Raw genomic sequence first — 23906 nt, 5'->3', positions numbered from 1 at the left:
CCCTCGCGTTCTTCGTCTTCCAAGCCAAAATCACCACTTTTAAAGCGTGCAAACCACTTCTGGCACGTTCGCTCAGATAGAGCATGCTCACCATAAACTTCCACCAAGATACGATGACTTTCGGCTGCTTTTTTCTTCATATTAAAATAATGAAGAAGAATTCCCCGCAAACACACATTATTTGGCACGAAATTCGACATTTTCAAGTGTGGTAAAAATATTGTTGTTTACGCTTCAAATAAAAAACTTATACTGACGTTTGTGCCTTACGACAGTAGCTCTCCAATGAATGTTTGGAAATGTGGATCGATGGAATAATAATCAAGTTACGCCATCTGTTGTAAAACCGCACGAACTTATTCATAGTCCTATTATTTAATATAATTTGATCAAAGAACTGTGCGCTCCAAAACGGTAGAGATTTTTTCGAACATTTTTTTTGAAATAAAATCTATGAAAATCAATTAATTTAAAATAAAACTATACATTTAAGTAGTATAATTTTGCGCATGACGCGATTCAAGGAAATCTGCAAGCTGGTCTAAAAAATGTAATTTGCGGTTAAGACTTTGAATTAAATGTACAAACTTATTTAGAATAAATTCGCTAGGCTGTTTAAGCTTTTCAGAAAGCTGTACTTTTATCGTAATAAAATAAACAAATGTTGTTTTTTTTTTTTTAACCTAACATAATATAGGGGTTTTCAGTAAGAGCGCTTCAACTTTTGAACTTTTTTGAATAAAACACAAACGGTTTGACTTTTTTAACTAATTTTTTTTTATTATCGAGTTTGAACATATACATTTAAGTATGAAATTCGAATTCTTTTGCATGACCACCGCGTGCACGTTTTACGAAGTCCAATCGTTGAACCCAATTTTCGACCACTCTTTTGCATAAATCGGCCGAAATTCCAGCAATTTCGCGTTCAATATTGGCTCTGAGCTCACAAACCGTCGCCGACTTGTTACTGTAGACCAATGACTTCACATAACCCCAAAACGGGACGGCTTGTTAAATGGACCCTAAAATGGCCGTAATGCTCTTAAAGTAGCAGCAACAGAACGATTATTTTCATAAAAAATTTGCACGATTTACAATCGTTGCTCAAGTGTGTAGCGTTCCATGATGAAATGTATTCTAATGAAGTTTACAAATGACAAGCGAAAAATAAAAAATATTCCGTCGTTCGCCCTCGCTATCGGAAAAAAGTTGAAGCGCACCTATTGAATAACCCTATATAATATAATATGACTCTGATTACTCTACAAAAGGGCTTTCAGCTTCTCGGGTATGAACCTGGAAATTTTCTATTTTCAATGAAAATTTTTTCTTTTCTCACAGAAGATTTTCGCAGCCGCAAGTATTTCAGTTGAAAATTAGTCAAATCGGCAGAGCTTATAGCAATTGGCTACTTCTTAATCCGTATTCCAGCAAATTTTGCGTATAGATCTAATTGAACACCATTAAAGGTCTAACTAACTTAATCATTGAAGTCATTGGTCATTTAAGGGCTGAAATTTCTTCGGTTGGATTTTGAGAAAGTTATATGCGATAAAATGCAACACTAGAAAAAATAACTCAATTTTAATTTTTCAGTTTATACCAAATTTTGTACTTAAATTTAATTTTTTTTTTTTGATTTTGCAAATTTCTTGAAGTCCCTACAATTTGAATGAATTATCAATAAAACATTTGACACAACTTCAACATGAATAATAAATAATAATGAGTAGCTAAATAATAAAACAAAAAAACATTTTAAAATACCAAAAAAAAAACAAAATATATTTGTCTGAATATTTTCTGTCTTCCAAAAACACGGCACAGACGCCATCTTAACTCATAAAGCATAACTATTACCTTCTAAGCCTCAAGCAAGAATTTTTGATTTTTAAGCTTTTCTCGTACGGCGGGATCAAATTTCTTTGATGTAGTAAAACCACTCACAAAAACATACGCATATATATTATGTGTACATGTATTTCTGCGTCATTCATAAGCGCCAGCGGCAGTGAGTGCATGAAAATTTAATACTCCCAAATACGTCCAAAAATATATATTTCCGGTTTCACTCACAATTGAAACAATTGAATACATAAACTCAGCCCCAAGTCAAAGTGAAAGCGCAATACACAAAATTGCACGAAAGACTTCAGAAGAATAAATATGTAAATACGAGTATATATTCATATTTTGCCCTTGTTCCTTGGCGTAACACAGGCCTCAATGTAAATACGAAAATCAAACAAAATTGTAGAACATTGTCAACGGTTCACCTGGAATTGAGGCAAATATGTTGACGAAGTGGACAGGTAGTGAAGTAATAATATGAATATCCTTCATCTGCTACTAACTGTTGGCTGAAAGAGGGAGATAAAGAACCAGGAAGCTTAAGCAGAAATTTAAATTGAAATTAACAAAAAATTAAAGAGAAAACATTGTTGTCGGACAAGAATGCAGAAGCGTAAAAAGTACAATAAATAGGAGTGAAGACTACGGAATAGTACGCAATTCACTGAGGGAATAAAACATTATTATAGCGGTCATGCAGCACAAGGAGGGTCACAGCTGGAAAAATTAGCACTACAAACATTAGAAGCATGGCAATACGATCATTGTAGGGTCACTCTAATACATCATTGTTAACTTTGATGACTGAGGCAGACCAATAAGCCAATCACGATAAGAAAAGAAGTTTACTTCTTCTACGATTTGCTTCAAAAAGGATCAGTTAAAGTACTTCTCCTATGGCCTATCTAACGAATTTGCCTTTACCTAAAATTAATTTATTACTGGATTTTAAATCGAAATATTGGAAAATAAATTCGGTACACTTTTTTCGGCGACCATTGAAAAATCTTCTTGTCTTTCTTATTCGCGATGTTGATGAGAATTCGCATTAGATTGAACTTCGGGTCAAGCTAATTTGGCGGAGCCATTACAATATATAGGGTTTTCTAATAGGTGCGCTTCAACTTTTTTCCGGTAGGGAGGGAGAACGACGCAATATTTTTTATTTTTCGCTTGTCATTTGTAAACTTCATTAGAATACATTTCATCATGGAACACTACACACTTGAGCAACGATTGTAAATCGTGCAAATTTTTTATGAAAATAATCGTTCTGTTGCTGCTACTTTAAGAGCATTACGGCCATTTTACGGTCCATTTAACAAGCCGTCCCGTTTTGGGGTTATGTGAAGTCATTGGTCTACAGTAACAAGCCGGCGACGGTTTGTGAGCTCAGAGCCAATATTGAACGCGAAATTGCTGGAATTTCGGCCGATTTATGCAAAAGAGTGGTCGAAAATTGGGTAACGATTGGACTTCGTAAAACGTGCACGCGGTGGTCAAGCAAAAGAAATCGAATTTCATACTTAAATGTATATGTTCAAACTCGATAATAAAAAAAAAAATTAGTTAAAAAAGTCAAACCGTTTGTGTTTTATTCAAGAAAGTTCAAAAGTTGAAGCGCTCTTACTGAAAAACCCTATATTTATTTTAAGCACTTTGCCATACCATCGTATTTTAAATATATAATACAATATAAAATTTTCGCTTACATACTTCGCTGGGTGTTTGGCCGAGCTCTTCTTCCTATTTGTGGTGTGCGACGTAATGTTGTTTCACAAATGGAGGGACCTACAGTTTTACGCCGCATCTGAACCACAGATAGTTTTATTAGCAGCTTTTCAATAGCAGAAATGCACCATTAGAAAAAACGTTTGAATCATTTGGTGTTTCATACAGGGAGTTTCGAACATTGCTGAATGGTTGTCACGCCCCAACTCCTTGCATCGGCGTCTTTGGTTGGCGTTGAATTCGCCACGAGAAAATCAAATATCATTAAGACATTGCAATCCATGTGAAAACAATAATCTTGTCATTTGTCATTGAGGATACAAATCTTCAAATTAAATGTTCACCCGATGAAACAATTTTTTATCTGTGTGTAGGCCCCGCATCGGCTGGGCAGTTATGTACATTGTCTTATGAACAATCGAACCCTGCTTACACTTGTACTTTGCCTTCCTAATAACTATTTCAAAAAGTCAAAGCATATGACCTCTTTATTTTGAAAATAAAGGCGGAGGTGATGATATATAATGCAAAGATAAATAAACTATAAAGAAATTTTGCCAAACCTAGCAGGAGTTTAAGATTGAATGCCCTGACTGTATTGATAATTTAATGACAAAATAACTTAAAAATTTGAAGAGAAACCCTTTTTTGCAAAAACATTTGAAAATTTCCATTTGATTTTAAAACAATATGTTTGCCTAGTTTAAGAGAACGGTAGTTTCACATTTAAACGACGCGGGTGGGACTTTTGGTGAATCTTATAATAAGTTGAACGAGGAGGCGGGATGGTGTTGGAAATAACGATACTATAAGTGTTTAGTTCATTTCCAGAGCAGATGATATATTTAAATTGAAAACGTACTTTACGTGAATGTGCTATGCCCTGTGACGTAACATCAAGCCTTTACCAAAAAGGCCGACTCTGTCCGAGAAATCCTTGAGCTATAAGAGCTAAAGCTAAGAGAGGTTAGCTGACATCAAATTATGGAGCTACACAAGGCAAAATCCTAACGGGGGGTACAATCAGCAGAGGTATGGCATCCCTCTTAAAGATAAACTGAGAATTCTCACGGCCCTTCTCACAGGTCAAAGCAGATTGCGCAGTCATCTGCTTAAATTGGGACATGGTCCACTGACTCTTCTCGTTTCCGCGACCAATCTCCGGATACTTCAATACACTTTCACAGGTTTGGATGAGATACTGTGATGAATAGAGGGGACAAAAATCCATGAGATCCTAGTGTAAACCTCAAATCGATCTATTCTATTCTATTCTATTCTATTCTATTCTATTCTATTCTATTCTATTCTATTCTATTCTATTCTATTCTATTCTATTCTATTCTATTCTATTCTATTCTATTCTATTCTATTCTATTCTATTCTATTCTATTCTATTCTATTCTATTCTATTCTATTCTATTCTATTCTATTCTATTCTATTCTATTCTATTCTATTCTATTCTATTCTATTCTATTCTATTCTATTCTATTCTATTCTATTCTATTCTATTCTATTCTATTCTATTCTATTCTATTCTATTCTATTCTATTCTATTCTATTCTATTCTATTCTATTCTATTCTATTCTATTCTATTCTATTCTATTCTATTCTATTCTATTCTATTCTATTCTATTCTATTCTATTCTATTCTATTCTATTCTATTCTATTCTATTCTATTCTATTCTATTCTATTCTATTCTATTCTATTCTATTCTATTCTATTCTATTCTATTCTATTCTATTCTATTCTATTCTATTCTATTCTATTCTATTCTATTCTATTCTATTCTATTCTATTCTATTCTATTCTATTCTATTCTATTCTATTCTATTCTATTCTATTCTATTCTATTCTATTCTATTCTATTCTATTCTATTCTATTCTATTCTATTCTATTCTATTCTATTCTATTCTATTCTATTCTATTCTATTCTATTCTATTCTATTCTATTCTATTCTATTCTATTCTATTCTATTCTATTCTATTCTATTCTATTCTATTCTATTATATTCTATTCTATTCTATTCTACTAGGTCACGCTACTCAACAGGTAATTCACAATTGTACAAAGAAAGTCGGATACAATTCAAAAAGGCAACTAGGGCCGCCAAGAAGGAGAACTGGAGAGATTTTTTTTCTTCGATCGAATCTACCAGGGATTCTGCGAGGTACAGCCGTATTTTGTCCAAAGATCATTCAATGGCTTCTTGGGTCAAAAGGGCAGATGGCACTTGGTCTTCTACGGCAGAAGAATCTCTAGAAATTCTCTTAAACACTTATTTTCCGCGATGTAGCGCTCAAGAAAGCGATGTTGGGAGAATCCGGTGCAGCTGCTATGACCCACAGCATCTTGCCGACGTAATAGTCACAAAAGAGAATGTTGCATGGACAATGAAATCATTTTCTCCTTTAAATATCCTGGCTAATGGAAATTTTCAAAGCGTGTCTAAACCTAGGTTATATTCGAAATAGCTGAAAACTTTTTAGCGTCATCTTCATACCAAAGGTAGATAGAAGGGGGCATGAATCAGCCAAGGACTTTAAAAACATTTTAACGGCTTTTAGACACACACATTAGAAGCTCGCTGGAGAGCTCTAGTATATTAATTGCACGACATGCTTACCTCAAAGGCAAATCGACGGAGACAGCACTTTACGTGGCAATACGAACAATAGAGGGGTCTCTAGCAAGCAAACAGTATACCATGACAGCTTTTCTTAACATATAAGGCGCTTTTAATAACGTTCGCACTAATGCTATCCAACGGACTTAGGGGTGGAACATTATATCAGCAATTGGATCATCTCTATGCTAGAAACCAGGATCATTACAGCTAATATGGGTAATATCAACATAACTAAGAGAGTCCATAGGGGTGGTCCACAGGGAGGAGTACTATCTCCCCTTCTTTGGTCATGTGTGATTATAAAAATCTTTTATGTCGGTATGAAAACATTGAATAACTTTGAAAAAAAAACACAACTGATTTGCATAATTGAGGTAAAGCGATCCATAGTTGAAATTGTACTGAATTCAAGTCGATCGGTTTGTAAATAACAAAGTTATTCAGCGTTTACATAAAAGATGACGCACCCTGCATATATTCTCATAGCCTTAAAATTAAAAAATCTGTGCGTCTCCCTAATGCCTGCAGTGTCTTCCAGGTGGAAGTACTCGCAATTGGAGAAGCTTGATTTCTCTTTTATGGGCAACATCGCTATTCTTTCGGATAGCCAAGCTACAATCCAGACACTGGATTCAGCTACAACAACCTCTATGGTGGTGGAACAAATGAGGAATAGCCTTTCCACCTTGAGTGGAAACCATAATGTTACCTTAATCTCGGTCTCTATACATCGGAATATTGAAGGTAACGAAAAAGCAGATGAACTGGCAAGAGGGGGATCTGCCATGAATAACGCTCTGGCAGAATCAGTATTCACACCATTAGGTCCAGTCCAGAGCACGATTTCCCTAAAATACCTCCTAATCGCGGATTGTAGATGGAGAGACCAGACGAAATGCAAAATTAGCAGAACGTTATGGCCCACCTACAACCTCAAACAATAGTTAACATTGTTGAACATAACGCGACGGGACGCCTGGAGACTAACGGCAGTCACAACTGGCTTTTGGTCTGTCGGAGAACAAGCAGCCAAAATGGGCATCCCTCACAACACATACTGTCAAAGTTGTGAGTAACCGGAGAAAAAGGAGACAATCTTCCCCTTCCACTGTGAATGCCCTGCCCTATGGAAGGACAGAGAGTTAACTCCGGCTTGAGAATGCATACTTTTACACTTCTTTCTCTTTGTTGCTTGTGTGCCATGACACTATGTAGATATTACTTAGAAATGAAGGAAAATATACAATAAAATAACTTAATTTTCGTTTTTACTTATTCAAGTGAAGGAGTAGTTAAGGGTAATGCGGAACAGCAGCATTTCTAAAAAAAAAGAACTAGAGTATTTAAATAATAGGCCTATGTACGCAATTTGGCAATCTCAGAATATTAAAAAAGCCTGTTTTCATTTGTGTTTCACGAGAAAAAGGTGATTTCTTGAGGTTGGTTCTCTGTGAAAAACTCATATCACCACAAAAACAATTTTTTAAACTAAGTAAAAGTATTTTAATAAAACTGTAGGTCACTCAACATCAAGACGCACACCACAAATATGTGGAAAGAGGAGCTCGGCCAAACACCCAAAAAAGGTGTAAGCGTAAATTTTATATTTACATATATATTTTATTAATGAAGTATGTAAATAAGTAAAAACCATATGTATTTAGTAAATACTTTTTAAAATTGTAATTATTTCAATCAAACAGTAATCTGGCTATTGAGGCTTAGTTGAAGGCTAAAGTGCTATAATGTGCAAAATTGCCCAGAAACGTGAAATAAAAAAAGTGGTTGCAGAGATATGAAAAAAGCTATTCCGGTAGTTCGCAATAATGATATAGGAATTCTATTGTCTTCAAAAGCATTCCTCTAGATCACATGTCAAGGAACGAAAAAAAATTTCGGAGCTTGTGTCAACCAGGGTTGGGCATAGTGCACAAAATAATTAATGCGATAAGCGGAAAGTTAAACACTGAAAAATTGAAGATTTAGTGATAATGAAAATCTTATTTTAACTACCACTAAACAATTAGTCGCAGTGCAATTTAGTGGTAGTGCAGAATGCGCATCCCTGCTATCAACTAACATCGGCCCTGCTCCTACTTTAACTGCAGCAATTTAGAATGATTTAATTCGATATTTACTGGGAATGTGTTTAGGGGAACACGGGGACCCACATGGTTTGCTAATTGATTTAAGAGCTTGTTTGCGGGCTTTTCCATTTTTAACACCTCTAAAACTGGTACTCCAGTACTTGTAGAATATTATCGACTTGATTTGACCAAAATCGAGCAAAACTTCCCAGTGTTGTGGGGGAAAAACAAAGAGGAACAGCAGAATATCCTCAAATACGCGAGTAGTTAAATGTTTCGCCAATATCAAGTACGTACAAAGAGTACAAGAGTACAATTTCTAACAACAACAAAAAAACCGAAAAACAATAAGATTGTCCTCCCCAAGTAAATCTTCAGACACATATTAAATTCCTGCACAAATGCTTAATACCTGCTAAGGCTGGATGGAATAATAAATATTTGAAGAGCGTAAACATGGCTGAGCTACAAGCAATCAACAGTTAAGTTGATGGCTACGTTTTATTTTTACCTGTCCTTGTCTGGTTCTACTTATATTAATTAGTTAAAATATACTTTTGCCAATGATTAAATCGAGCCTACATAGGTGAGTGCTCTTCCCAGGATATACAAGTATGTGTATGTAGGTGTATATGTATATGTATATGCTTGGATTGCTATTCGGCGCCATTCGTTGGTGTTTATGGCTTTTCTACGGTACAATTACTATGCACGCGTGATAAAAAAGCAGAAGTCAGCAAAAAAAAAAAAAAAAACAATTTATCTGCTGAATATAAACGTAATTTGTGGCTAGCGTTTAGCTCCTTATATATAATAATATTTTGTTTCTTTTTTAGTCTAATTGGAACGGCAATTTTTCTTTTTAATACAGTTTATTGAGTTCAACTAAGTTTAAGTTCACTTTAACTGCACTGACTAATTGTCACTGACACTTCCACACTTGTTTTCAGCAAACTATAACCAGGTCATTATTAAATTCAAAGCCATTGACTAGCTGCAAAACGATCGGATGTGTGTGACTACTGTAAATGTTCTGTTGCGCGTCTCTCCGTTATTTCTTGGTGTTTCCGTTTGTGGCATATTTTCTAAGAACTTAAACACAAAAGGAAATAACATAAAAAACAAAAAAAACTCTAGGCTACTAAACAAATCATCCAATAGATTTTCATTACTATCAGGCGATAATCGCTAGCTTTATAGCTCCAAAAAGTATTCAGTAGGGATCTCTCCAAGTGATTCAGACAAAACTCTTACGAAACTAAGACCATTTTGGAATGAAAACAGAAATATGCAGAATTAATTCCCAAAGAGATTGACTCCATTTAAAAACTAAAGAATAGAAAATATTTAATTCTAGCAAGCAATGCTTAAACTACCGACTAAATGTTCCTAAATGCTCCCAACAAATTCACTAAAATAATTGATGAAAAACCCCTGCACGCAAATCTTCTTGTTCTAACCTTCGACGGATCTTAACTGCCAAGTGAGCTTGGTACAAACTGTAAATTAAAACATATACTAAGCCGATGCAAAAGTTTCTCAATACTAGGACATACACAAAAGCAGAAATAATCCATTTTGCCCCATTTGTAAGTTATCTATAGATATGTTTTGGCGAACATACTTGGTTAGACAAGAAATCTAAGAAATCCTTACCATAAAAATTATGCCAAGTTTTAAGCAGAAAATAAAAATACAATTCTGTCTAGGCCAAATTGAAAACCTTTACTCTGTGAGCAATCAAAAAAACAAAAAATTATAGCTTAAAACATTCAACATCTTCCACAGTTTATAATCCCAAGCCCATTAACGAAAAAATATTATCTAATAAAGGACAGAACATCAACAAACAAAAAACAAAAGGTCCATAGAACAATAATGTCATCAATGAACCGCACATCACCGTACAACTTCCGATAAAACTTTTTGGTAGTGTCAACCTTTAGGTTTCAAAAATCACTAAAAGTTAAGGAAAAAAGTGTTTAACTGTTCTAAAAGTACTAAATGGTCTTAAATCAGAAAATACTTTTTACAGTTAGCAGTAAACAAAATTAAAACAATAAACATTTGTAATAATTATCAATAACACAAAACGTATTCGTTTATAACGATTCGGTAAAAAATTTCCTTTATACTTATGTATTATATGTACATATATGTATTTAAAATGTACAATTTATATCAGAAATGAAAAAAGTTAAGTATATATTTGATTTTGAGTTTTTTTTTTTTTTTTTTTTGAGAAACGTGTTTACTATCATTGTGACAATTTACCTAATTTGGTTTGTTATAATTTTCACAATAACAATTCTGTTTCATTAATCCATTTTTTATGTCAAGTTACGTATTTACTGGAAGAAGAGGCAAACAGTTACGAACTTTCATTTTAACAGTATTCATCGAGCTGAAAACTTACACGAACTTCTTTTTTGTTTGTTGATGTTCCGTCCTTTATTGGATTGTGTTTTTTCGTTAATGGACTTGGGATTATAAACTTTGGAAGATGTTGCATTTCTTAAGCTATGATTTTTTGTTTTTTGATTGCTCACAGAGTAAAGGTTTTCAATTTGGCCTAGACAGATTTTTTTTTTTTTTTCTGCTTAAAACTTACTTAACTTGTTCATTTGAGTTCAGAAAAAAAATTAATTTAGTGCTAAGTTGACAATTATGCTTCTCTGACATTATGATTGACAGCACCGAGATACCAACAACTCCAATTATCTCCAACAATTATGTAGTAACAACACAAACTTGTCAAACCAGTTCGCAGATATTTCTGATACAATTTAATACCTACATAACCTATAACCTAAGATAATTGGAACGAAATACACCTGATTTCAAGAACATACATGCCTTAGCATTAATGCCGTATTATGCCGATCAGTATAATCAGAACAAGAAGTCTTGTTGTCTAGCCATTTTCGCAGATCGGCCTTTTAACCACCTCTGCGAAAGAATTGACTTGCGCTGGTAAGGCCTTATTCTAATAATACTATAAATCTGACAGAAAAGGCAAAACAGACAAATAAATGATAAATCAATCTACAGCGAAATTAAAAGTTTCTTACTTCGTAAAAGTTACTAAGTAAGATATTAAAATTTAATTAAAAAAACACCAAGTCAACAGAGAAATCTTTTCCGTATTGACAAACGAATTTTTCGAATGTCTTTTCATATCAAAACATGTATATTATGTTTACTAAGATCTGATACACGCATTTTGAGGCACAATGTAATTTGGGCTCGCGTTAATCGAATACTTTATTACAACGTATCCATTATTCAAGTCCCAGTTCAAAACTGTGAAAACCTTCGGTTACTATTCAAAAATGTGTTTTAATAAATTTGTAGACTAAAACTTTTTTCATTTAATTTTATTTTATGAAGTGCTGTCAAAATAATTTGAGGTAAATTAATACTCCGATTAACTTCTTCATTAACTTGTATCTAATCTTTCAACCAGGTAATAACCCCCTACGAAAATATTATCGAAAAAATTTGTTGTAATTGTAATTTATTTGTTTTAAATAATTAATTTAATTTATTTTAACTTTATAAACAGATTTCATCTCTCTCTAAAAAAATATTCCATATCTTAATATAGGTTCTATATTATTTATTTGCTACATTTTATCATTTTAGAAACATACTCACTCACTCACTCACATACTTTCAGATTTATATTATATATTATATTCGTAGGATATGATGAATACCTACTTTTGTGATCCCTACTGTCGCCTCGCCGATGCACAACACAAGTTTCTATATTTTTTTACGCTTACCTGAAAATAAATGGAAGAAAAGTTTTTAAAAATGTAAGATACACTGGACACTAAAATATAATACATTGTTTTAAAAATTATTAAAATGGTTAATAATGCTCATAGAGAGAACGTCGGTTCGAATCTCGGTGAAACACCGAAATTAAGAAAAAGATTTTTCTAATTGCGGTCACCACTCAGCAGGCAATGGCAAACCTCCGAGTGTATTTCTGCCATGAAAAAGCTCCTCATAAAAAATATCTGCCGTTCGGAGTCGCCTTGAAACTGTAGGTCCCTCCATTTGTGAAGCAACATCAAGACGCACACCACAAATAGGAGGAGGAGCTCGGCCAAACACCCAAAGCAGGGTGTACGCGCCAATTATATATATATATACATATATTTATATTATATATAAGGCCCTTGAACTATTTTATTTGCAGCATTCTTAAAATTAGGTCTTAACATATGTACATATATGGATAACCTAGAAATAACAGTAGGTGCCTTTAAAAGAAAACATTCGGCGCGAAATTGGCGAGTTAGGGTCCCAATTATGCCAATATCACATCGATAATTTCACCAAAATAATAAATATTTATAGATGTGCAAGTAGGGGACATTTAGAAAATATCTTATACCAAAAGCATGTGCCGGATATAAAGTGCTGCATACATCTGTGTATATCAGTCGATAGAGGAGATCATAAGTGTACATGTTTATATGTATTTGGCTCATAGCCAGAGGACTAATTCTTTCTGAGCAAATGCCCAAAGTGTTACAATGTCAACGACAAAAAATTATACAGAGGAGAAAAAATAAAAATGTAAGTGCATAAGTTCGAATAACTTAATTTTCAATTATGCTAACATATGCTAAGGTAATTATAGGTTAAGTAAAAAGGCATTGACCTACAGGTGCTGGTCAAGACCATGGTGAGGTTTCGTGATTCTCTATAGTTTTTCTTCTTAGCAAACTAAATGGCTAAGCTGGAAAAATTTTTCTTGGAAAGTTGTTTACCAAGTAGGGATTGCGTATCGTCATAATCGGTGTCTGATAAATACCTCCTTCCCTCTTAAAACTAATTTACATGGAAGTATATTAGTACCAGTGCAAGCAGGGCACGAATTTAGTGCCTTGCAGATACTTTGTAGCTTTAAATGAAAATATGAGCAAATTACAGAAGAAAGGCTTCATGTAGTTGGCTTGGCAGAGTGTTGAAGTTGAAAAAAAGTTATAGCTGTTCAAAAATCAGTGAAAATAATGAAGAAATTCGCTATATTTTGAAATTTTTGTATAAAAAGGGAAGAATGCCACGCAAGCCACTAATGAAATTTGTGAAGTTTACGGACACGATGCTGTATCAGTGTACCACAACAATGGTTCGCTCGCTTCCGTTCTGGAAATTTCGATGTGAAAGATGCACCTCGCTCCGGTCGACTTATTGTTGAAAAAGTCGATGAAATTATGGAATAGATTGACCAGGACCGTCACATAAGCTGCCATGACATCGCCAAAGCACTAAGCATTCATCGTCAAACGGTTTTGAACTATTTAAAAAAGGCTGGTTACAAAAAGGAGCTCGATGTTTGGGTACCACATGAATTGCCTGTGAAAAATTTAATGGACCAAATTAACATCTGCGATTCTTTGCTGAAACGAAATGAAATCGAACCATTTCTGAGGCGAATGGTAACAGGAGACGAAAAGTGGATCAAATACGACAATAATGTGCAAAAAAGAGCATGGTGCAAGGGTGGTGAAGCTCAACAAATGGTCGCAAAGCCAGGATTGACGCCTCGAAAGGTTAAGCTGTGTGTTTGGTGGGATTGGAAAGGAATCATCCACTATGAGCTGCTCCAGCCTGCTCGAACGATTGATTCTACACTTTACTGTCAACAACTGATGAGATTGAAGCAAGCAATCGAAAAAAAACGGCCAGAACTGATCAGCAGAAAGGGCATCGTCTTCCATCAGGACAACGATAGGCCACACACATCTTTGATGACTCGGCAAAAACTGGAAGAGCTTGGCTGGGAAGTTTTGATGCATCCACCATATAGCCCTGATTTTGCACCATCGGACTACCATTTGTTTCGGTCAATGCAGAACTCCCTTAATGGAGTAAAGTTGGCTTCAAGAGAAGACTGTGAACCACAAAAGTTTTACACTGATGGAATAATGTCTCTAGAAGAAAAATGGCAAAAGGTGGTCGACCAAAATGGTACGTATTTGGTTCAATAAAGTGGATTATAAATATAAAAAAAATGAGTTGAAGTTTGATTAGAAATACGAAAAGACTTTTTCGACTACCCAATATTACTGACTTTCTGGCAGATTTTCAGTGGAAAAGAGCTGTCACCATCGAAATATCAAACGACTCTATATATGGACCACCCTCTATAATCTCTATAAATCTTCGTATTATACAATACTCAGCAACACTTTCAATTCTTCAGTGGTACTAGCATAATTATGAGTTATACATCTCTTGATATTGCCAATGAAGCGAAAAGGGGGGAAGGCCAAAGGTACACTCAACAGATAATAAATAACAAATAAAATAATTTTCGAGCGACCTTGCTGCTTTTAAAGGAGTTCAAAGCTTGCTTGTCTATAATTGTTACTGTTTTTTTTTTTTATAATTCTTCTGTTTATTTCCTCAGTATCCTTCTCAAATTAAATGCAAATTTTAAACGAACATCCATTAATTCTTCCTCTAAAAAAATCAATCAATTAAAAAATTGTGTCATGAAACTGAACGACGAGTTTAAGCTGCAAATACTAATTACTGTCATTAATGGATAAGTGCTTTTATGTGGCCAACCTGCATTGTCAAATAAATTCAATTACTTTGCACGAATGAGAACAGCGTCGAGAATGCAATGTAAATTCAAAATGGCATTATGCATAAGTATTTTATTAAGGAGCTAATAAGACCTTTGAAATCCGATCTAATGCCAATATTTATAAAATATTTTTATAAAAAATATGGCCCTAAAACATTTGTTGAGAATAATCGGCCCTAGGGATGGGGCAAAATGGTATTTGATGAAAACGAGTAAAATCACATAAAGCGTATATAACACGGACTACTTAAAAAGATAAACATTTTTTCATCTGCAAATAATTTTGCAATTAACTCTTTTAATTATATAATTACACATTCTGTCAAACGAGTATCAGGAATTTCTCAAAACACAAAAAATATGTACGTGCATATATACAGGGTGGCCGCCGTAGCCGAATGGGTTGGTGCGTGATTACCATTCGGAATTCGCAGAGAGAACGTTGGCTCGAATCTCGGCGAAACACCAAAATTAAGAAAAACATTTTTCTAATAGCGGTGGCCCCTCGGCAGGCAATGGCAAACCTCCAAGTGTATTTCTACCATGAAAAAGCTCCTCATAAAAAATATCTGCCGTTCGGAGTCGGCTTGAAACTGTAGGTCCCTCTATTTGTGGAACAACATCAAGACGCACACCACAAATAGGAGGAGGAGCTCAGCCAAACACCCAAAAAAAAAGGGTGTACGTGCCAATTATATTTATATATAAATATATATACAGGGTGTGTATGGTATTTGAACTAAATTTAATGAAACTTCACAAATTTGTTGCACAACATTAACTTATAATATATCTATCAATAAAATCCAGAAATGATTGTATGCCCAAATTGAATGTTCCTAATTCCGAATTAGAGCCTTATGAGGATGTTTATTGGTTTCGCGTTCAACTATGCCTCCTACGTAGTAATCCAAAAAACTAAGATCTGGGGAATTACGTCGCCAGAAGTTGGGTGTTTTCAGTCGTTTCTGGATATTTAATTTTGTTTAGAAGGTTATTTGATTGGATAACTTGGATAACGTAGGACTTATAGCTAAGATCTTCATAGACAACTCGTTAGATAAAACCCTCAGAAACATTAAAGACAAGAGCCCGCATTGGATTTGAAGGGTCCTCGATACTGATCGCTTGCACTTGTTGAATTAATTGTACAGATTGGACAGTGCCAGAACACTCCTCGTATTTTTTGCATTTTACAACGGATTCTGCATCGCTGTCTGCCGCTTCCAATTCACGGCGAAACTTATAAACGAATAAACAGACGCCCTTGAGAAAATTAGAGATTTTTTAAATCGGTGTGATTTGCACATACAGCGACGATATCTGCATGTGTTTTCATTTCTTGCGTTAAGTTGTGCTCCTTCATGTTTATCTGAAAAAGAGCAAAAAGAAAAATAATGGTTACGGGAAGTAGTAACCACATATACATATGCATACCTTCAAATACCGTACGCATTCTGAATTCAATTTCTGAATTTTTACATATTATTTACTGCCTCTTCAAGGCAGACCTATTTCAAAATATTTAATTTATGCCAACGATTAAATTCATCTACAAAATACTTTCGAAACTCATTTTCCGAAATCAAGTTCAGTTCTCGCCGCGAATTCTCCTTCAAATTTTCTATCGCCTATAAAAATTTTAATCCGGAAATTCGTTCACAATCATAGGTGGTGTTTCTTGGAAATTCCAAAATTTCCGACAGATCGTGATGTTATATACCAGCAAAAAAAAAGGATACATACAGACATATATCAATACCTCCATATATTTAGGAAAATATCTCAATGACCACAGAGAATCTAATCATCTAGCGATTCATGAGCAAAAATTTGAAGCTGAAGTCGGAACACAACGCACATTTTCATTGTTCCAAACATCGATCAGGCTCGAAACCAGGCGTAGCCATATTTTTTTAGATTGAGTTTTACTTGATGTCGTCATTGCAAATCAGAAAATAAGGTCCACCACGATTTTCTGTTGTTACCTTAAATTTTGCTGTTACTTTAATTTAAAATATATGTGTGACTATATTTTTCTTATAAAATTTGTGCTTTTGCTTTTCTAAGCTCAATTATTTTAAACCTTTTATCAGATCTAAAGACCTTACCAATTTTTAAATAATATTTATTTGCCGATTACTACACACATGTCTTCTTCAGGGTGATATGTATGTACCCTATGATCGATCAAAAAGTAAAGTGAAGGTGATGTTGACCGTTTTCTTCTATTGCCAAGGCGCAACATCAAGACGCACACCACAAATAGGAGGAGGAGCTCAGCCATACACCCAAAAGGGGTGTACCCGCCAATTATATATATATATAGTAACGCCTGTAGAATGTCACCAGAGCCGATTCTAAGTTACAAAAGCATCAAAGTTTAAACATCAAAATTACACTAAATGTGTATTTAATTTTGTGCGGCTGTTATGGCATTTGGTTCCAAGAAGATCACCCGACTTGCCATATAGCGCACATAACAATTGATTTATTGCAATATTCAGGGCGCCATTGACGTCTTAAGGAAAGATTTATGGGAAAAAGTAGTAGAACATTGGGCTGATCTAATGGACCTCGTTACGCGCAGCCACGGTGAATATTTGCGGGATATCATAATCAAAAAATAAATGCTGTGAAATAATCCACTAGATCATAATAAAAAAAGTCATTCCAACAATATTTCCGTTTTGAATTATCATTTTAAGTTCTCAAGCTCTTAATAAAAATCGTATATGACGCCGTTTTAAGTCAAGGCGAAGGAATAGACCTTATTTGTTAAATCATTTTTCGGCCTGTTTTGCAACAAATGCGAGTTATGAGTTTTGCTGATATTTATTGGGCATGATTCTATTTTTAATGTTTTACCCATGTTTCTGAATTAAATTTGTGGCAAAAAATATTTTAAATAATATTGCAAAACTGCATTCGGCAAGTCAACTTCTCGAAAATGGTCTGATATGAATGTAGCTTTTAATGTAAGTCATGGCTATATGCCAAAATAGTTATAAAAAGTGGATACCCCTATAATTAAAATCTGCTTTAGATATTGCAAATACAGCTGAAATAAAGGTCGAAACTGCAAATGTTGATGATTTATGTAAACAATTTTACTTTTATTGCCGAAAAATAAATTCTTTGAATATTGAAAAAATAACAAGCCTCTTAGAGAATCCAAATAAAAAAATCGCACAATGGCTATACTGAATCAGAGGATACCGAATGCACATTTCCTATGTTTCCGAATCTTTCTCACAATATATTTTCCTTTGCTTTCGGTAGTATAGCGCAATATATTTTTATTTATATTGTTATTTATGTTTAAAAATATTATGCATTATATTTGATAAGAGATATACTTTCAAAGATCATTGTGAATATGTTAGACTAAGCTTATTCTATAGAGTTAATATTGTAAAATACCTCTCATCTAAACATTGTCTAGTACATATAAGAACTCTTGTCAACGTAACAAAAGCCATAATACTTTCTAAAATCGATTTCGGACTCGCAATATACGGTCACTGCGCCAGAAGGCATATCAAACGCCTACAAACACCATATCATGCTGCGGCCAGGAGAAGTATCTGCACTTTTCCCACGCCTCCAAAAAAGGTAATTTTAGCCGAAGCAGGACTGCCAGCTATTTCGCAAAGAACACTGAGCAACTCAATGATGCTAATCCCAAAAATGCTTCACTGCAGAAACAAGATGCTGTTTTCATACGTTGAATCAGAATGGCTTCAAAAAGACAAGTCCAAGTCGGCAATATCGCGCATTTTAAACTTATTCAAGAACCTCGACATTGTTTCTGTACCAACGCTCTCAGAAATCGAAACGCATCCGCAGTGGTTGGATCGAAGATCTATCTTCATCACCACTTTATTAAAATATCCAAAATCTTCTATCAGCCCCAACAAATACAAACAACTCTATAACAAATTTGTTGAACCTCTTAGAGGTAACTGGGAATTTATTTTTACAGACGCATCGAAGTCTGACACCAGCACTACGTTTGCAGTGACAAACGAGCTTGGTGGTTTGATTTCGGCCGCTGCAATGCCAATATATTGCTCGATATTTACAGCTGAAGCCGCTGCAATATTTGAAGCGGTACGGTTTGCCTCCGGTAGTGGAAATAAATATCTGATATGTAGTGATAGTAAATCCACATTCGAAGCCCTTGCTAACCACATCAACAACACCCCACTAATTGACAAAATTCGCAAAATACTTCTAAAACATAGGGTTTCCATAAAAATTATGTGGATACCATGTCACGCCGTTATTCGCGGGATCGAGAAAGCTGACGAACTTGCCAAATAAGCTTCCAGACAACCGTTACATCTATCCGAACACTTCATCGATAAAGACATTAAGAAGCTCGTAAACAAATATATTCAGAAATGTTTCGCCAGCGATTGGTGTAGCTATCATCACGGCTACAAAAATTACAACCCTAATGGGGAAACTCCGATATATTCAACTAATGTATCATGCGGCAAACTCAAAATATTTGTTCGCCTTAAAATTGGGCACACACTCACCACACATGCACAGCTTTTAAAAGGTTCCACAAGACAAACCTGCTCCTTTTGCGGCTCTACCGACAACACCGTTATTCACCTTCTGGACGAATGTGCTGGACTCAAACAAATAAGAACCTCCATTTTTAACAATACCAAACCATCATCCTACCGAAAGCTTCGCGATATCGATAGTATTAACATAATTTATAAATTTATCTATCTGTGTAAGATTAGTAGTATAACTTTTTTTATATTAATCGCAAAAATATTTTTAAAAATGGATTTTAAAGCTGAAGCTACTTTGCGATGCCGTTGTGGAAAATTAAAACAAAAATTTACCTTTCTCAAAAAAAAATTTAAAAATGGCCAAAATCTGCATTTTTTGACTATTTAACCTCAAATTGCCAAAAATCCTGACGTGCTGGAGCATTTTCAGGGTCATATTCGTTTTCAGCATAAAAAACCTTCAAGAAACACCCATAGCCGTTTTAGAAACTGTACCTCGCAGGACTGTGAAATATATCCGATACATTTTGGTACATAAACTTTATTACTTTACTTAATTGTAAAATGTGAAAAATTGATGGGTGATATAACTTTTTAATAATTTTTTTCGTAATCAGTAATTAGTTAAAATTATCGAAAAATTTTTTGGTTGTTGGCCTGTGTTAGTTATTACTCTTTCAAATAAATAAAAAAATAAATATTATTATTTAAAACAATAACAATACCGAAATTGTGATTTCTAATTAGAGTAGAATGGGGTAAGATAGGTATGGGGGCACAATAGGTAGGTGGGGTTTTCGTCACACTGTTTTTGCAGAGGTCACTCGTCTTATGTGAATTGAATACGTGGTGGGGAGCAACGTTCGCGACTGTCATTTCGGCCGTCACCATTTATTAGTTATCCTAGTTCTGGCGTCGTTCAGTATTTTGTGAGCTTTTCTCCGACATAGCATTTTTTTTATTCTACGGTTCAGTGCATTTAATGTATGTAAATATTTGTCAGGTGAGTTTTATTTTACGTAGAAAATATTGCTGAACACGAATAATGTGTTAGTTTTTTGATATTTTTGTTTAAAAAAAAAATATCGACACTAACATAAAACATGTGCTTGGGGGCACTATAGGTCAGCCGTCTGGGGGCATTATAGGTCATTACTTTTAATTGAATAAAATAAATTTTAATTGTTTTTGCAGCAAAATGGTGCGTAATTATGTGCGAAAAACTCCGAAACGAAGTGAAGAGGACGTAAAAAACGCAATCGCGGCAGTCCGAGATGGCACTAGTGTTCGATCACCTCTAAACAATTTAAAATTCCGTTCGAAACATTACGTGCTCGCGTGATGAATTAAAGAAAAATTCCTAACTTTTATAACATGTGCAGTGTTCATACTCTATAAATAAAAGTTAAAACGTTAATTTCCAAGCCATGTACATTGTTCTTTTCCCCTCACATATAGTGACCTATCGTGCCCCCCGATCTTAAAAATATCGAAAAAAAATACCTTTGTCTTATTGAATGCAGCTTCCAAAATATTTAGCCAAACATAGGTCAGTATAACCAAAATGTTAGCAGATAAATAACCTTTCAAAATCTTGCTTATTTTTCAAAATCAATGCAAAAGCACCGTAGCAAGAGCTCTCAAAAAAAAATGACCTATCTTACCCCATTCTACTCTACTTTTTATTTATTTAAACATGTATACATATACATATGAACGTTTTATGAAGTGCTAATTTAATTGATGCAAATTTTTTTGTCTGTATTTTTTTGCAGCATTTTAAAATCATTTTTGTTTTTTAAGTTTTATAAATGATTTATAAGACCTTTAGTATTTATTTTCGCTTGCCCTACTTAGGATATAATTGTATTGAAACGTATAGCCTAATGAAATTGTATCCACAAGGACCAACATGCCAATACTGATTAGAAGTGGGGAAAAGCTCATTTGCGAGTTCTTTGCTACAACTTTTAAGTTCCCTGACACGAGTGTTGAGTTTCTACGAAAAGCTCGCTGTGTTGAAAAAAATGATTCTAGCTTTCGCAAATTCTACCACACTAGCGCTCATGAATTCCGAAAGATAGCGCGGAAAAATTCATTTGATTTATTATCTATGCATTTTACAGTGTTTTCATTCAGTTTTTTTCGCAATTAAATTAAATGAATGACTTAAGAAATAACTTTAGGAGCTCTCTCATTTTAAAATTACATGTAATAAAAAACTTAATGCTTTGTTTTGTAAAGAAAAACGACCATACAATCCTGAAAGTAAATCTTATGTAGACCAACACACCAACAGTGGGTCAATGCTCTCGAATTTCGGTCATATACAGTTATATTACGTGGAAAAGAATGATCCAGTAATATTTCAAATCAGAGTAGTATGTGTATCTGTCGGAGTAATATGCAAAGTATATCATTCAAATAAATATGTAGTACTCGTAGTAAATATTCCACGTACATATGTATTTTACATACTATTCGGAGCTATCTTTTTATGGTTGGATAAGTATATTTTTAATTACAATGCAATGCTGATATTTTTAAGTGTTTCAAAAAGTTGGGGACTTAATCATACAAATTCCTGTTAGAATATAAGTTACATATATATTTTTAATAAATTAAATTAAATTTTTCAAATATAGGAAATTGAATTAAAATTAAAAAATGTGTAAAACGACGAAAAGCAATACGAGTACAAATACTCATAAAAGCAACCACAACTACAACGATTTAGATGCTAACAATGATATGTCGGATGAATTGAGCGCGTACAGCTCGGAGGAAGACGAGGTGACATCACGAAAATCGCGAAAAATACAGCCAACTGATGCTGCGGATTACGAGGATGGGGGCGGAATGTAAAAATGTAAATTAATTTGTGTGCAAGTAAATTACAAGTGATATTTTCATATTTGAGCCGTAAGCCCTGGCAGCTAGTGCTCCTTTTTTTATTGTAAAATAATAATTTATTGTTATTTTCCATATATTAAATTAAATTAAATTAATTAACAAAAGCACATCAATTTGAAGACATTCCAACAAAAAAATCATGTGCAGCATCGTACACGTGGTAGAAGTGAAACTTCTGTGTGTGAATGAGTGTGAATAAGAGAGAGAGAGAGAGAAAGAGCGAGAGAGAGAGAAAGAGCGAGAGCGAGAGAGGAAGAGAAGGAGACAGGGATAATTTCAAAAGCAATACAATAGTATACAATTTTGTATCACAAAATTCGATTTTATTAACTATATATGCATTATGCTATCATCTGTTGGTGGTTCAATTAGAAATACTGATATAATTGGTTTGGGATAGCTGAAATATGAAATATATGTACGTGTTTCAATATTTTCTAGATAACGTGTGAAAATTGCATCTAGTGTAGTTCCAGATTTTGTTGTTGATTCTTTAGGGTTATTGTTTATCTGCAAACCGAATGTTTCTCGAAGAAATTGAATCAACGGCAAAGTATCATTGGATCCGAAATTTACGTTGACATCTCCCCCGAGAATCAGTGGAATTTTGTCTTCGCCTCTTCCAAGTGCATTTGCACGTGCGTGGCTGTAAACCACTAGTGAGCGGTGAATGAAATATATTATGTCATCCAGATTTTGGTTCGGTGAGATATAGATGGCGGCTATGGCAATAGTTCGTTTTTCCATTCAGCGTTTGACATTCTGCAATGCAAACATCGCCAACTGGTGTGACTGTTGATGAATATGACTGAGACTGCCTTGCAGTCATTTTCATGTTTGGTGTGACGATATTAACGCTATCATCTTGATTTTGGTAGATTGCCACACCGCCAGCTCTAACATTTAGTCGTTTATATTTGATGACGCAATTGAAATTTGGTATACTAATATCCTCGTTATCGTTTAACCAAGTTTCGTAAAAAAGTACTATACTCGATTTGCGGATGACAGAGTCTGTTAAATCTGCGGAATGTGCTCGTAGGCTCTGACAATTAAGAGTATATACAGATAGCCCTCTTCTCTGAGTCATGAAATCGATTATTTGTTTATCTATAGTTTCCAGTCTATTTAACGATAGTCTCCGGAATTCATCTTGTAAATGAGACATAGGACTGATGCTCGTCGACCATGGTAGAATCTAAAATCATTTCCGTTCGTTATAATCCACAAGCCTTCAATACAAATGACTCGTGATAAAGCAACGTAAACTAATGATTGCGAATGTTTTTTATTATATTCGTAAACAACTTCAGAATACGTGCTTCTCTGAGACTTGTGAATGGTCGTCGTACAAGCACAAACTAATGGTAAATGTGATCGTTTAGCGTTAATCGTTTTGTTGTTGTTAAGCGGGACTGTCACATAACATTATGATGTATAGCTCTCCTTCTCTTTCTCTCTATGTTATATATCTGTATACTCTGTCTTACAACGAAGCCTATGTCTTAGGTATAGAAAATGTATAGCTCTCTTTC

The 23906-nt window shown here is 34.3% G+C and overlaps 1 protein-coding gene across 2 annotated transcripts in view; it reads right to left on the bottom strand.

The window, feature by feature from the left end:
• Positions 1-10527: 10527 nt before the first annotated feature.
• LOC128858520 (cAMP-specific 3',5'-cyclic phosphodiesterase-like) overlaps positions 10528-23906 on the bottom strand; it is an 88957-nt gene continuing 75578 nt past the window's right edge. For both annotated transcript variants that reach the window (XM_054094881.1, XM_054094882.1), the window contains exon 3: positions 10528-12095. In XM_054094881.1, the coding sequence (XP_053950856.1) occupies positions 12092-12095 (4 nt within the window). In that variant the 3' untranslated portion in view covers positions 10528-12091. The remainder of the gene's footprint in view (positions 12096-23906) is intronic.

The sequence above is a fragment of the Anastrepha ludens genome, chromosome 3 (genome assembly GCF_028408465.1).
Source record: "Anastrepha ludens isolate Willacy chromosome 3, idAnaLude1.1, whole genome shotgun sequence".
Classification (NCBI taxonomy): domain Eukaryota; kingdom Metazoa; phylum Arthropoda; class Insecta; order Diptera; family Tephritidae; genus Anastrepha; species Anastrepha ludens.
The sequence above is the reverse complement of the archived record's forward strand: the minus strand, read 5'-3'. Positions and strand labels throughout refer to the sequence as shown.